General features: G+C 42.5%; 1 protein-coding gene across 3 annotated transcripts in view; it reads left to right on the top strand.

Annotated features, from left to right (window-relative positions):
• The window catches only part of ptprub (protein tyrosine phosphatase receptor type Ub), a 232,400-nt gene that overhangs the window by 136,097 nt on the left and 80,258 nt on the right, over positions 1 to 16,045 (top strand). For all 3 annotated transcript variants that reach the window (XM_051956864.1, XM_051956863.1, XM_051956862.1), the window contains exons 7-8: positions 3,247 to 3,540; positions 12,040 to 12,357. In XM_051956864.1, the coding sequence (XP_051812824.1) occupies positions 3,247 to 3,540; positions 12,040 to 12,357 (612 nt within the window). The remainder of the gene's footprint in view (positions 1 to 3,246; positions 3,541 to 12,039; positions 12,358 to 16,045) is intronic.

The raw sequence follows: 16,045 nt of genomic DNA, 5'->3' as shown, positions 1-16,045 counted from the left end.
AGCTTCGGCTTTGTCATGCTGTCAATCAACGGTAACGTGCACAGCAAGCAAGCCCATGCAGAGGTGAGCGACGCGAGCTACGCACTACGCAACCACGCGCACATTTGTTTTGCTTGTGGAGGAGAGAGCATCAGGGATCAGCAACTTCCAGAAAAGTTACCAATCCCACGGCTTGTCAGGCCAAGAGACTGCAGGACGTTTTTTGGCTCGGGGTGCTCGCGTCGCTCCCCGACCACGGCCTCCATAGCCCGCCTGACGGCTTCGTTTAGATGCCCGATCTCTGGAAGAAGATGTTGGGGCGTCTGGGACATACTCTTCGTCAGAGGAGTCATGCAATTCTGAACTCTAGATAGAAATAAATAAACAATGTAACACATATACACGCGTAAATGCACTAAGTTTGATAAACAATGTCATCGAGAGGGATACACGAGTGTAACCACATATTGAAACTTTACTCGTTCGTCCTAGCAGATTCATGTTATTTTGGTATTAGGACAAGTTAGACTCAATACAGAATTCTAACGTAATTCCTTTATTATTTACTGAATGTACTAAATGTAGAGGAGTGGAAAACAGCAAAACAGGCAAGATGCTGCAGCACTCCGGGCACTCCTGTCAGGTACTGCGCGCGTGCACAAATAAAGGGGCGAAATCAGAGGGAGGGTGGGACCATCAGTGTTTTGGTAGACGCTGCGATTCAAACTCCGGACACGAGCTTTAACAAGCAAGTAGGAACTCAATCCGGTGCTGCCTCACACCTAACTAACCAATAGTCATCCAGCTCAAATAGTGAGCACAGACACAGACAGCATGTTCTTTCTGAAGCAGACAGAAACAGCAGCAGGTCACTGATTTTCAGAGTGAAACGGCACATTTAGAACAGGGCTAAAACTAGAGATAATACAGTCGTTTTAAATGAACAATTTTTGCAGTATTTTGAGCTTAAATTGAATAAAAATGAAAGGGAAAAACTCAAAGAGACACCGCGAGGACATGTGTGGTTAATTTGCTGAAAAGGGTCACAATGTGGGACCTTTAAAGCTACAAACGCTGAAACAGCCAATTTAGAACCAGGCTAAGTATTGTGAGTTGACACATTTGGGGGACATGTGGGATGTTCATTATTTTGCTGAAAAGAGGCATAATGTGGGGCCTTTAAATTTTCCTCTAATGCCATCATATGGCCAAAAATTGACCAGACTGAATGTATGCAAAATAATGGCATCTCCATCAGCCTAAGCTTTATTTGGTGGTAATTAGAAAATGTTTGGATGCTAAACTTCGATGGTGAGCATGGAAAATATTATACCTGCTTAGCGTCACCACATTAGGACTGTCATCTTGAGGATGTTGGCTTGAAAATGTTGGTAGTTTTGCTTTAAAGCAATGCTATGCCTAAGTTTGGCCTCATAGAGCTGCTCACCTGACTTTAGACTCAAACTTGTTCTGTTTTGACATGAAATAAATCCCTTTGATTAATGTGGAAGCATGGGCTCATTTTAGTATTGTTACAGACTGATTGCTACTGTACAAAATGGAGCCTTTCTGTCCAACTGTTATGAAACCTTCTAACCAGCAGCTGCCAGTAAACCAGGAGCCAGTGAATGTGCTGATAGAAGGCCATGAAATCCCATTTAATGTGCTCACACTCACAGCAAATAACCACCATTGTGTCTGTGTGGTTGTTGTTGTCCGTACATTTTTATTTTTTTTATAATCGGGACAAAGATGTTGTTTCTGGCCAAGCTGCACCATGAGCAGATGACATGGCTGGCTCTAAGTTGTGTTCAAGTCAACTGGCTGTAACTTTTCTAAATTAAACAGAAAGCAGTACCGAGAGCAGTGTTTAGTTTGAGAATAGGTTTTTGTACCAAAGGAAAAAACAGACAACTATTAATGTACTGAGAGTGATTCAAACAAAAGAAATTAACAGATAAAATGTATTTAGCAGAACTGCAATCAAGCGAAACGAAACAAGCGAGTTGTTTTGAACTGACTCCCACTGGCTGCTTGCCTGTGTCCTAAATTTGCCCCTTTATTACCTCCGCCAGGAGGTTATGTAATCATCGGAGTTTGTTTGTCTGTTTGTCTGTTAACAGCATAACTCAAAAAGTAATGGACGGATTTTCACCAAATTTTTACAGAATGTCCGGAAGAGCAAAAGTAACAATCGATTAGATTTTGGAGGTAATCCGGATCACCGTCTGGATCCAGGATTTTTTTAAGGACTCTGTACAATTGAGAGATGGCCGCATTATGAGGCTGCATCGGTCTCTCTCAATTGTACAGAGTCCTTCAAAAAATCCTGGATCCGGATCACCTCCAAAATCTAATCGATTGTTACTTTTGCTCTTCCGGACATTCTGTAAAAAATTGGTGAAAATCCATCCATTACTTTTTGAGTTATGCTGTTAACAGACAAGCAGACAGACAGACAGACAGACAGACAAACAGATGGCCTGGCGGAGGTCTGCGCTCTCCGAGTGCTTTTCTAGTTATGAGTGTAGTCATTGGCAGGCCAAGGATGAGCTGCTGCAGGCTACGGAAAGCAGCCCCGAGTTAAGGTGAGGTTCTGGTAATGTTGATATCCCACAGAGAAGGAAGGCCATAAAAGACTGAGGAGCCTCTGCAGGAATGAGGAATTAGTCACAGCCACAGATCTGAGTGTGATCTTTTCTCATGCTTTGTCCTCGTTTCTTTTTGCATTCCCATCCCTCGCTCACACTGTTGCCCGTGTAATTGTTCAGTGGCTTGGATCTGCCAGTAAGTGACATTTGACCGGTGGGCTCTGGGATTTATTCTTGGTTTGGCAATCTTTACCGACAGTGATGCAGAGACTCCTCTTTCATCACGGTGACCAGCTGTAGAGAAAAAGGCATACGACACTTAATCCCTCGGTTACAGAGATCATCACATTCACTGTATTGCATGCACAGCTGTTTTTCCACTCTCCACTTTAGTAAAATTTATGCAAGCCTCTGAATGCCTGGTTAATAGGTATGACTAATCTGCTATTTGAACACAGTTTGACCTGCTCACATCCTGCAGTCTCCAGAGACTCATTTCAGACCCAGTGAGCTTTAAAATAGTAAGAAATCTGTTTGCATACAATTGATTAATAAAGTGAATACCCACAACTTTACCTCCCTAAATTGTTGCATTCTCCACAGCAACCACACTCTCCAATACAAACATGTGCTAGAACAGAATAAACCCTCACCACTTTTCATTTCTTTCCGACAGTACCGCCATCCCCCATCGCGCCGCCCCAGCTGCTGCGTGCCGGCTCCACTTACCTGATCATCCAGCTCAACACCAACTCTATCCTGGGAGATGGCCCCATTATCAGGAAGGAGATTGAGTACCGCGCCAGCCAGTCTCCGTGGTCAGAGGTGCACGGAGTCAACATGGTCACCTACAAGCTGTGGCACCTGGATCCGGACACGGAGTACCACATCAGCGTGCTGCTGACTCGACCTGGAGAGGGAGGAACCGGCCCTCCTGGTCCTCCTCTGGTGAGCAGGACCAAGTGTGCAGGTGAGCTTCGAGGCCTTAAAATGTTTTTGTGGCTCCATTGGGTAATTAAAAACAGTTAGACAGGTTATTGTTTCAACGTGCACATGATTACTGGGGCTGATATTTGGCATTTTTCCGATTATTGGTACCAGTAAATTCTTGACTATTATTGATGAATTAAATGCCCTACTCCAGGAGTGATGTGGCCACTTCTCTTTGTCTGTAGTCACTCTGTGGTCTCAAGTGTCTATCTCAAGTAGACACTGTATAAAGTCAACAAAACACAAACCATTGCGAGAAACTAGGAAATTAGCTCCTCTCACCGTGGATAAGGCTTTGCTAACGGCTACCAGCTTTGTTAGAGGGCAGCCACAGAAACAGTCTGGAAAGCAATAATTAATAATGCTTTAAGATATGGACCTTAGTGGACAATAAAACTGACAGAACAGTTAAATATTAAGAAAATAGATAAGAACAGCAGAGGTAATTAAAGGAGACAAACTAATTAATCTCAGTCGATCTCATATAAACAGAGGAGGTTGTCCTAATTTAATCACTCTTATTTCAATTTAACATATCTAGTTACAGTCGCCGTTATTAATGAAGAAGCCCACTTATTAATGACAGATTCCTTGGTACCACACGCTGTTAAAATATTACTTATATTGCTTCCAAATAGCAGTTATCGGTCTATCTGCACTACCAATAATTGGCATCTGACCTGAAAAACCTTCATCAGTTGATCCCTATTTCTTACTTTTCTTTAAGATATTAAATTTTAAGGATTTGTAGAGGCTTGGAGAGCTGAATGTGTTTCACAAGGAAAAAAACAGAACAAAACAAACTGACATGATTTAGTTTAGCTCCAAACATTACAGCTGTTGCTGCTGCAAACTGCCATATGCTGTTCAGTGTTGCACGCCTGAAAACACCCACCCAGCTTTCATCCATATTGTATAGTATTTTTTTTTCTTAAAGGTGCCCTCTAGTGTTTCCTTGTAAACAAACAAAAGTGATGTTTACATCCACCGTTAGTTTTCAAAATGCATTGTGTGCATCCTTGAGTTTTGACATTCCTTGAGTTTCAGTCCTGTTTTGTTTATATCCGTCTTTATCACAAGACGCCTTCTTCTTTCTTGCCACTGCCGATGTTCTGCTGGGTTTCAATGGTGTTAGCACTACTTGAGGTCTGTACTGCGAAGTAGGAATTAACATAGGTTTAACTCTGAAATTTCAGGGCAATGATGGCGGTTCTTTTTATCTGGATGCATTGCTATGCTAACTCATCCTGCCCACCTAAATCTGCTCTGGATCAGGTTATGTTCAAAATAACTGATAAACGTGTGTAAAAACACAACCTATTGACTGGTCATATGCCTTTCTGTGCATCCAGTGGAGCTCTGTGCATAGATTATGAAAGTCCACTTAAAGGAAGACAAGATGGGGATCATCGAAACCTTTTTCTTCCCCAAATAAGCGTTGATGTCTAAGACATATATTAAAACAGAAATGTAGAGAAAGATGTAGAGTTGAAGGGACTCTAGTCTTCCTCTTTTTCATTTTTTTTTATCCTGTCGACAGCAAGAAATTTAAAGTGGTTTAATTTTTCTACCATACAGCGATACAATCCTAAAACAGGAACAGATAAGGCGCTAAGTCTTTGTACTAGTTGCCCTCATAAAATTTGCATTATGCCCACTTACCGGTTTGAAAGATGTTTTTATATTTGTTCTTTATTTGCTCTGAGGACCGTTTAACACCAGCAGGTTTTCAGCTGAAAGAATAAGGCTAAAACTGTCTTATAAGAATAGAATAGATCTAAGCAACACATTGGTTTACTATTGTAGTCAGATCTACTTGTGCCTTAATGAAGGGGCAGTGATACTGATAAGTCTGTTTCCAGCTTTCCTGCCTGCCTTTGGTTGCAGCAGCTGTGTGTGTGTGTGTGTGTGTGTGTGTGTGGGGGGGGGGGTTGTATTTCCTGTTTTGGCATTCTAGTTTGATCTTCTAGTGAGAAATATGCAGCTGTGGACGTGTCCATGTTTGCAATTGATCATGTGGAGCCAACACCGCTCCTTTCATGTGAGCCCACTCATCCTGGGTCGACTTAACTAGTTGACAACCAGCTTCCTGGGACTGCTTGTCGAGTTGTTAGTCTTAGTGAAGCCAGATAATGAAAATACTTACTCACTATGCTGGACTTGCTTTGTAGTATAGGCTCCTGTTGTTCTGTTAACTAGCATCACCCCACTAGTACGACTGTGCACCTTTGCCTACTAAAAGAGTCCACAGGGAGCAATCGCAACAATATATTATTGTCTGCTTTGCACCAGTTGTAGCTCTAAATCTTGTAGAATGCTGCCATGTTTGGACAGATAAGAGTCTAGTCAGCTGTGTCCTGTTTGGAATTCTGCAGGAAAATGAGATAGCTTTTTTGGACTGAGCACAGATGCTGCTCTGAAAGGACCTGTTATACAACATGCAGTGTTTAGCTGAATTACAGAGTGCAGTGTTTAGGTGAGGCACACAGAGTCAAGCATAATGGAGGCGAGTGTGGTAAACAGAAACCATGAGCACGATGCAGCCGGGCCCTCACTCCAAACTGTTCACATTCACCATCGCAGCTGTGTTGCATCAGTTTCTAAACTTTGAACGCTCATATGTTTAATCTAGGTTCAGATAACACCTATAAGTATGACTTAATGCACATAATAAAGCAATTCTAATAAAGATCCTCAGCTCATTGTACTGATGCACAGCAGCCTTACAATGTAAGTTAAAGCAGACATGCATTATGAGGCTGCATCGGTCGCGATAATCTCGTAAAATTCAATCAGAGAGGAGCTGATAGACAAGTTCAGACTCAGTCGCTGCATAAATTTATCTCATGAGAAAAGGCACATTTGTTATCACTGGCGTTCTCTGAACTCTGGAGCTGAGGAGACAGAAAAGGGAGACTTTATTTGCTGCCAGCATGGCAATATTGGTTTGACGGTTATTTAAGAGATAACAGCTGGCTGACTGCAGTAGCTAGCCTAAAGCAGGCCTTCTTTGGTATCTTACTGAAGAAGACAGGATTTGAAACATTTTTTGGGCAAGTGTTGTAAATGGAAATAATTTGTAGGTGAAAGCTTTCCTTGAGTCGTCTATAAAATATCAGAAAATACTGAAAAGACTGATTATAAATTCTATGTCAGTCATTTAAGGTCATCCCAAGTTCAGTGTACTATTTCACATGACGAAAATAAACAAGTAATCCCAGGTAGTTTGTGGGCGTTTTTTTTGCTCATGTCACATTTTTCCTCACTGTAGGCTCATTTTTCAGTGCAATATAAAATCCTGCACCTCTGTGGAAACAACACAACTATGACTAGAAGGAGAGAGAACTCAAATATGTCTTTTGTGCAGTGTGACACAGTTGTAATGCCACAAATCTTCAAAAAAATTTTTTGAAGAATGTCTTTATTTCCTTCTAAAAACTGTAGTTTTTTTAAATGAATCAATAGGTACAGCATCTTTCCAATTGCTTACAAGTGTTATCAATACTGGAAGAAAAATGGTGTCTCCACATGCTATAACTTTACATTTACAACCTCGACAAACAAGGCATTTATCACATTTTCCTCTTCCTTATTAGCCTCGCCGCGCTAGACAACCCACGGCAACGAATTTAATTCCCTGCCAGGGTGGGTCTATTTACCCTCCATAAGGCTCGAGGCTGGATTCTCCTAAAACTGACCGGACCAATCACCATGAAGTGTGGAGTCAGAAGGCGGGCGTAACGAAGTGACGACAGAGGCGCGACGATTCTGACTGAAACAACCGGCGCACAATAAACAGTTATCTTTCGACTCGGCTTTGGCCACAGCCCTTAAAGATTTGAAGCTAAAATTCAACTTGAAAGATAAACAAAGGACGGCACTGAAGTGTTTCATTGAGAAGAAAGACGTATTTGGACTTATGCCTACGGGATATGGCAAATCCTTAATATACCAGTTGGCTCCGCTGGTTGGGAAGCTAATGGGACTTAGCCTCAATCCGCCGGCGCTCTAGGAACTACGTCAGCCTATTCGTTGCGCTGATTGGTTGTATACCTACCCAATTGCTGCAGAGTGATTTGAAAGACAACCTTTTAGCCCGCCTCCCTCCCTGTCGAGCGGCTCTAGACCCTTGTGCCTTCAGAACATGGGTCTAGCGTGGCTAGGCTACTTCCTTATACCATTTTGAAGCCATGCTGCTTTTATTTTTTTGTATAGCATGTATTATTTTTTCTGTCAAGCTCTCTCATTTCTTTAAATACTTGTTTACTGTCTGCTCTTAGTAAACAGTCTGCAGCCAAAAAGTCACAGATTTTTTGTCTTGTGACTGCAGGCTGCAATGCAGTCATTCATGGCTTTTCAGTTGCATCGAGGAGCACAGATTTTTTTGTTCTTCACAGGATCTGATTTGGGGAAATGGTTTATTTTTGGAATAAAAAAAACTAGATTATGTGCAAGAAAGTGGTTGTGATGAAATGTCATGATTTTAAGCTTAGATTTGAGCAATTTTTATAATGTCACAGATGGATAGTTTAAGGAGTTGAAAATCTAACAGTTGTACCTCTGATTAGTGGTGGAATTTTCATGATTTTTTTTAAGACTAAAATTTTGATTTCATAGGGTTAACTACATAATTGCAATTTGCAATTAATGAATTACCAACATTTTTTGACTGATAATTTTCCAATTCCCAAACTAATAGCTAACATTTAAAAAAGAAGATCATTCAGGTTAAGGTTCTCCTCATATCAGGCTTTTTATTTTTTTTGTTCAGCATTTTGTTCTCCCTGCTCACATCTCTGCACCTCTGCCATTTGTCACAGTGCAGACACAGAACACCCAGGGAGAAGAGAAGCATACCGGGGAGCCACACCCATGGTTATTTTTAAATATATAGAGCATACAGACTACTGTGTTGATGCAAATCCATCCACACACACATACAAAAGATTCCGGCAGTCATTACTACTGCCTGAATCTGCAATGTGTGCATCACAGTCATGCACAAATGAAATGGAGAGCTTTGTGTTACCCAAAGGCAGTCTGTGGATTCGTGTCTTCCATGGTCATCACTCTTCTCTATGCCCAACGGTCTCCCCCTGCCACACACCATCCCTCACATATCTTCCTACCCTGCTCCACTAGAGCCTCCCTGGCCTCCTCTCCAATGACATATTAAAGCTACTCTCCTCTCCCAACAGCCAAAGACACCCCTCATTCATCAGGCACCATGAGTGAACTCACAGCACTCTTCCCCGAGTCCCTGCACACCGCTCCCCAACCCGGGAGACACTGAAATTCACAATAAAAAAGTTTTTAAAAAAAAGAAAAAAAGTTGATGGCAAGTAGGAGTGCTGTGGGAGGATGTGTGTGTGCTGGAGAGGGTAGTTTTTCAAAGTGAGAGAGGTAAAAATGAGAGCCAACGTGCGAGAGGTGAAGCGAGAGAGGATTCACAACGTACGGAAATTGCTTTCACAGTTGCTGGTATCGGTGTTTGTGAAAGTCACTAAACTCAGCCTTTAATGATGTATTTACATTTCAACCACAGTGACATTAGCTTGTTCAACCATGTGTGGGATAAGTAATACTGCTGTGTTTGCTGAGCTGGTAAACAGGGCATTTAGATGCAGCACTAGTTCAATACAGAGGGAGTGTAGGTGAAATTAATTTTGACTGTCAGTGTGTCTTGTATTTGCACTTAGGTAGCTGCAAAGCTCTGTGTTCCTGATAGCCGAAATGTTTTCTTTGTAGTGCATCTGTATCTGACTGTTCTTTAGACATTTGTCAATGTAAACCTCCACCTGGGGTAACTCACCTTCTTGACCCTCCAGGAGACTCCTGGTTCCCAGAGCTCCCCTGACCCTTCCTCCAAACCATCTGGACTACACTACTCCCACTGACCCCACTTTTCACAGCTGAAATCCTCATCATCCCCCCTCTAGCTGCTGGCCTGATTAGGTGTAAGCCCCAAGAAAATAGATGGTCGGGTTGTTGTGGTGATTTTCGGGGAGGTGGTAATTATCTGGCGAACAGAAGGGATATTTGGAGCCTCTTTGTATTTAGGAGGAAAGTGAAAATCCTCTCCAGGAGCGGTGTCTCGCCACCGTGACTAATCTCGCTCTTCCGTGGTCGTAGCGCAAATTTCCCCTCCTTCCCAAACATGTTGGCTAGCCGACTCCACCGTGCACATACACATCCTGGTGGAGGCGAGCTGTCCTGGTGCGGGTGCTGTAAAACTAATGGCCGTGAATGTGAACACGCTCTCCGCCTGGCTCTGATGGCCATCCAGGTGTGCTTGATGAGCCATTGCTGTGATTATCAGCACGGTGCATTAGCACAGCTTGAAGCCCCTCAAGTAAATCGCAGAGGAGAGGCGAACATTTGTACTGCAGGTGGTCCCCAAACTATGTTAATGGGCCTCCACCTGCTGCTGGGTCACTGAACCTTCTGGAAAGCTCCAGCCCATGATGCTCTTGCGCTGCTAAAAGGAGCCAACACTGGAGCCCGACTAAAATTAGCCACGTTAGGAACACAAGTACTCTGCCTTTCTTGGCATCTCGTTCATCATGTCTTCCATCCGGAGCCAGAATTTCCTATATGTGCCCATTTGGGATGTTTTGGATTTATGCTGCTTTGGTTATGGGCGCATGTCCGTTTAAATTTGGTTTTCCCATCTGACGCAGATCCCCTTCACGTAATCGAAGGCAGCTCTGCTGTCCCATGTCACGGTTTTAGGGGAGATAATAAACCAGAACCTGTCACATCCACTTTAACTTCTAATCTCCAGGGATCAACATGGTGCTCTGGGCTTTTGGCCACGTTGGGACGGCTGCAGTTTTCATGCCACAGGGTGCCAGAGAGTGGGTGCCCGTGGCATACAGACAAATTAGACGAGGCAAGGGGCCGGGCCTGGCACAAATGTCCACTTTGAGAAAACCCATAATGAGCACACTGTGGCCTCTTTGGTGCTGCTTTCATCAACTCAGCAGTTAAATGCCTCTCTTTATTTAGCTCTCACACTTTGGAGACTATCAACTGCACCATTAAGACAATCCTCAGTCACAGTGAACAATGGAACATTAACATTTCTTACTTTGCGATTACTGTGCCCACCCATTTATCTGCTGTCACATTAGTCTGGCTGGGGTTCAGATCAATGCTCTGGTCATATTTCTATCTGGTGTGAGATGCTAGACGGCAAATTAAAAGAGAAAGCTGGGGACTGCAGAGGCCTTCAGCATAGATTGGAAGTGTCATAAAATTTCAAGTGCTGGGAACAGAGTGTGTGTGTGTGTTGATGTAAAATGGATAAAAAAGGAAGAAGAGATAAATAGATAAAAGACTGATGTGGACATTGAGTTAAATAATAGTTTCATACAACCAGTGTGTGTGCATAGTGTGTGATTGTGTGTCCTTGCACAGGCCACCTTTCAAACACAGTTTCTTAGATAATTCTTGTTTTAATGCATTATCCCCTGCTCAGTGATGCATTAGCTGCTTTATTTAAGTTCCCTGCACTAATCTGTGCTGTGGTGAGAATCCCTCTGAGTGTGCGAGTCAGTGAGCAAATGAAGACCTTGGCCGGCAACCTCAAACTCCACTGATCTCTCCCTGTACCCCATATCTCTGCTGTCATTCCCTGCCTCCCTGGCCCATTACTCAACATGCCCTATTAAAAGAATAAGCCATACAATACATTATGTAGCATATTGCTTGACAAAAAGGCATTGATTGTGTTAATAATGGCGCCTGATAAATGCCTCCATTGATACAGAGGATGTCCTTGGCTTAACTTGGCCTGTGTTCAGTTTCGGACGTCCTCCTGAAACACTGGCCGGTCTGTGCCTCGGTGGATAGAGGCCCTCTGTATCTTTCAGTGAGCCACTAGATTTAATGGGGATATCAAAGACAGAGATGTTGTTCTTTCAGGATGAGTCAGTGAAAGTCAGGGTTAACCCAGCATTGACCAGAATTAACTTGGTGCCTTCTAAAAATATGCGTCAGGCCACTGCGATGACCCAGCAGTAAAACTGACCAGCGGAAGTGAATGTCCTTGCATAGCGCTGGCATTTTTGTGTGCGGATCAAACCTCGAGGCAGCAAAAGTCTAACTACTGGATAGTCAATTTGCTCTGTGACATGGAGGAGGGGACTGGTGGGAGCGTGACAGCAACCCGCAGCCTGTCCGATTAATTAGCGCAATTGGCATGAGTTCCTGCTCTGCCGCCGGGGACGGGGGTGTGTTGTGCTGGCAGCAAACTGTTGTGGTGGGGCAATATGGCGGCACATAGGAGAGGAAGGGCTGAAAAACTGCCAGCATAGTCCTGGGACGCTAGTAGCACTGTCACTGGCAGGGTTTACTGTCTAAAATGAGATATTTTACAATCCAGCAAAGTTACCTGTGTTTTTATTTTCTAAAATTCAATATTGTGCCTTTAGGAGGTTCCTGATTCTTCTTTCTTGCGTTTTTCTTCCCTTCCCAGAGCCCATGCGTGCATTGCGAGGCCTCCTAGCGACAGATATCCAGTCCCGGCAGTTGTCCCTGCAGTGGGAGAATTTGGCGTTCAACCTGACACGCTGCCACACCTACTCAGTGTCCCTGTGCTACCGCTACACCATGGCGGGAGGAGGCGGAGGCCACAACACCACCGTGCGCGAGTGCCTGGCGGTGGAACACAATGCCTCACGCTTCACGCTGCGTGATCTGCCACCCTACCATGGCATCCATGTCCGTCTGTCACTGGCAAACCCAGAGGGGAAGAAGGAGGGCAGAGAGGTCACCTTTCAGACTGAGGAGGACAGTAAGTTCTGGGAGGAGGGGACAGAAAAGGATAGCAGTAAAGCACAGCACAGGAAAATCAAAAGTGTCATTGCAAAATGGTAACATTTGGGGAAACTGTCACCAAAATAGTTGCTAGTCGGATACAACTTGCAAATGTTAATGTTTTAAATACGACATTCCTGGGATAAATCATTTTCTGTTCTGTTAAGGACATAATTTTCAGTTTTTGAAACCATTTTTAACTAAACTCCATATATTGATTTCAGAGGATGTAGTAATCAACACCTTTCTAAAGCAGTTTCAACAAAAATGTAACAGTGTTAACCTTGTTAAAAGTGCGATTTATTTGAGGACTGTTACATTAGACAGCCCCAATAAATGTGTAAAAGTGTACCTGCTAATGTGAACCCTCTGAACCTCAAGCAAGGCGATTCTTTGCTCCTGTCACCGTTTTTTTAATGGGTTGTCACATAATATAAAGTCCTGCATCTCTATGGAAACAGCACAGCCATGGCTGGAAGCAGAGAGTACTCAAATATGTTTTCTGGACATTATAACAAAGTTACAATGCCATAACCAATTAGAAAATGAACAAATAAACAGCAAAAACAACCGCTGAACTTTGATAATTTTTATCATATATTTTTTTGATTATTCATAAAAATGGAAAAACCTGGAATCACCACATGCGAAGTACCCAAAACTTGTTATGAGTATGCAGAAAAATGGTGACTCTAAATACCACAGATATTTTATTACTTACGTTTTTAATTAGTTTCATGGTTGCCTCCTGTCTGCTCTGTGTATACACTGCCTGCACTTCAACCAAATAGTGCATGATTTTGTCACGGGACTGTTGGTCACAACTGAGTCAGAAATTCAGAATTTTTAGATGAGACAGTACAAGAAAGGGAGTTTTCATGAAATATCACTACGGTTAATTTTACCAACAAAACTGTGCATCACACACGATTAGATAAAGCAATTAAAAATCTTGAAATTCTTCACTCTTTTACAGTTCCTGGCTTTGATAAATGGTGTAATTTTGACAGTTTTATTACAGATAAACAACTTTCAAACCCACCAGCTGGTTTTTGGAGTTCATGAGGTTAAAGCAGCTAATAAACTACTCATTGAGTGTATTTACACACCATTGGAATTAGTTAAAGGATGATTTTGTTTTTGCTTTTTATCAAATTTTATTTCAAACATTGAATATCACATTATGTATTATGTTAATGGTCACAACAATGCATAATGTCCAATAAATTGTGACAGTACATTTGAAAGTGTTAGTTATATTTTACAATTAAAAAGCTTAAACTTGTAAAGTTACACTCAACAAAAATATAAACGTAACACTCTTGTTTTTGCTCCCATTTTTTATGAGATAAACTCAAAGATCTAAAACTTTTTCCACATACACAATATCACCATTTCTCTCAAATATTGTTCACAAATCTGTCTTAAATTAAATCTGTGATGGTGAGCACTTCTCCTTTGCTGAGATAATCCATCCCACCTCACAGGTGTGCCATATCAAGATGCTGATTAGACACCATGATTAGTGCACAGGTGTGCCTTAGACTGCCCACAATAAAAGGACACTCTGAAAGGTGCAGTATGGCCAGCATACTCACCGGACATGCCACCAATTGAGCTAGCCTAGCCGCGTTAGACCCATGTTCTGAAGGCCCAAGGGTCTAGGACCGCTTAACAGGGAGGGAGGCGGGCTAAAAGGTTGTCTTTCAAATCACTCTGAAGCAATTGGGTAGGTATACAACCAATCAGTGCAACGAATAGGCTGACGTAGTTCCTAGAGCGCCGGCGGATTGTGGCTAAGTCCCATTAGCTTCCCAACCAGCAGAGCCAACTGGTATATTAAGGATTTGCCATATCCCGTCGGCATAAGTCCAAATATGTCTTTCTTCTCAATGAAACACTTAAGTGCCGTCCTTTGTTTATCTTTCAAGTTGAATTTTAGCTTCAAATCTTTAAGGGCTGTGGCCAAAGCCGAGTCGAAAGATAACTGTTTATTGTGCGCCGGTTGTTTCTGTCAGAATCGTCACGCCTCTGTCGTCACTTAGTTACGCCCGCCTTCTGACTCTACACTTCATGGTGATTGGTCCGGCCAGTTTTAGGAGAATCCAGCCTCGAGCCTTATGGAGGGTAACTAGACCCACCCTGGCAGAGAATTAAATTCGTTGCCGTGGGTTGTCTAGCGCGGCTAGGCTACCATTGAGCATGTTTGGGATGCTCTGGATCGGCGTATACGACAGCGTGTACCAGTTCCCGCCAATATCCAGCAACTTCGCACAGCCATTGAAGAGGAGTGGACCCCCCCCAATAAAACAAAACTACACCTTTCAGAGTGGCCTTTTATTGTGGGCAGTCTAAGGCACTCCTGTGCACTAATCATGGTGTCTAATCAGCATCTTGATATGGCACACCTGTGAGGTGGGATGGATTATCTCAGCAAAGGAGAAGTGCTCACTACCACAGATTTAGACAGATTTGTGAACAATATTTGAGAGAAATGGTGATATTGTGTATGTGGAAAAAGTTTTAGATCTTTGAGTTCATCTCATAAAAAATGGGAGCAAAAAAAAAGTGTTACGTTTATATTTTTGTTGAGTGTATATTTGTGTTGCCAGTTTCTTAATTGCACTATATAAAAAACAGTGGCTTGCCTTAACATTGTTTTTTTTTATGCAAAAAGGACCAAATGACATCCAGCTTCATGTGAATTCTACCTTCTCAGCCTGTTCTTCACAGAGACTCAGGTGTCATTTGTTCAGTTTCAGTCTGTTCTTAGCTCTTGGTCTTGTAAATGTGACGTGTGAAATGTACCAGAATATCTCAAACTGTTTAAATGTTCTCACAATAAATGTCAGAGCAGACACTATCCAGAACAAGACGTCCCATTACCAGACATTTATTGTCAGATTATCCTGTATATGCTATGATTTTGAGGCTTTTAGGTTTTTGCGAACATAAATCCGCTGTAACATTAGTGGATAAAATACACGAATCCATACATCAATCAGGTTTTGTTAGTATTATACACACTCCTGCCGGCGCCTCTGTCTTTCGTGAAGAAAGGATGACCATCTGACCGAGGCTGAATCAGCATTACAAAAGCTCCTTTTCATTTTCAAATGAAAATAACATAAAAGAGAAAACATTATATCTGAGACTCGGGCAATCCTGAGATAGGATTTTGTGCTTGTTTCTTATCTCCTATTATTCCTTTGTGCCGCAGCACGTCGTCAGCATGGCGGCTGAGGGGGAGAAATCAATTCTGCCATGAAAAATCTACACAAACAAGATTTTTCAGAAAGAGATATATAGAATAAAAGACATAAAAGATCAATAGAGAGCCAGAGAACAAGTGAAATGTTTTTTTTTTGCTTTGATAAAGACGAATATATGTATATATACATACAGTATACACCAATTATAAACATTTTTTTTTCCCCCAAAAGCCTTGATAAGCAACTTTGTCCTCCATACTAACTCAATTGAAAAATAACAGTCGACTCAGCTGTTTGGCTCTTGCTTTAGCCCCGGGCCTGAATCTCACATAACAGTCTTCCTCTGTACTGTGCTCACACAGACCGCGGGGATGTGGACTGAAACTGAATGGCTCAAAAAACAGTTGAATGTTGGGGCATTCACAGTCACATTTGCCAGCGAGCAACTGGCAC

The sequence above is a fragment of the Acanthochromis polyacanthus genome, chromosome 12 (assembly GCF_021347895.1).
Source record: "Acanthochromis polyacanthus isolate Apoly-LR-REF ecotype Palm Island chromosome 12, KAUST_Apoly_ChrSc, whole genome shotgun sequence".
In the NCBI taxonomy this organism is placed as follows: Eukaryota; Metazoa; Chordata; class Actinopteri; family Pomacentridae; genus Acanthochromis; species Acanthochromis polyacanthus.
The sequence above is the reverse complement of the archived record's forward strand: the minus strand, read 5'-3'. Positions and strand labels throughout refer to the sequence as shown.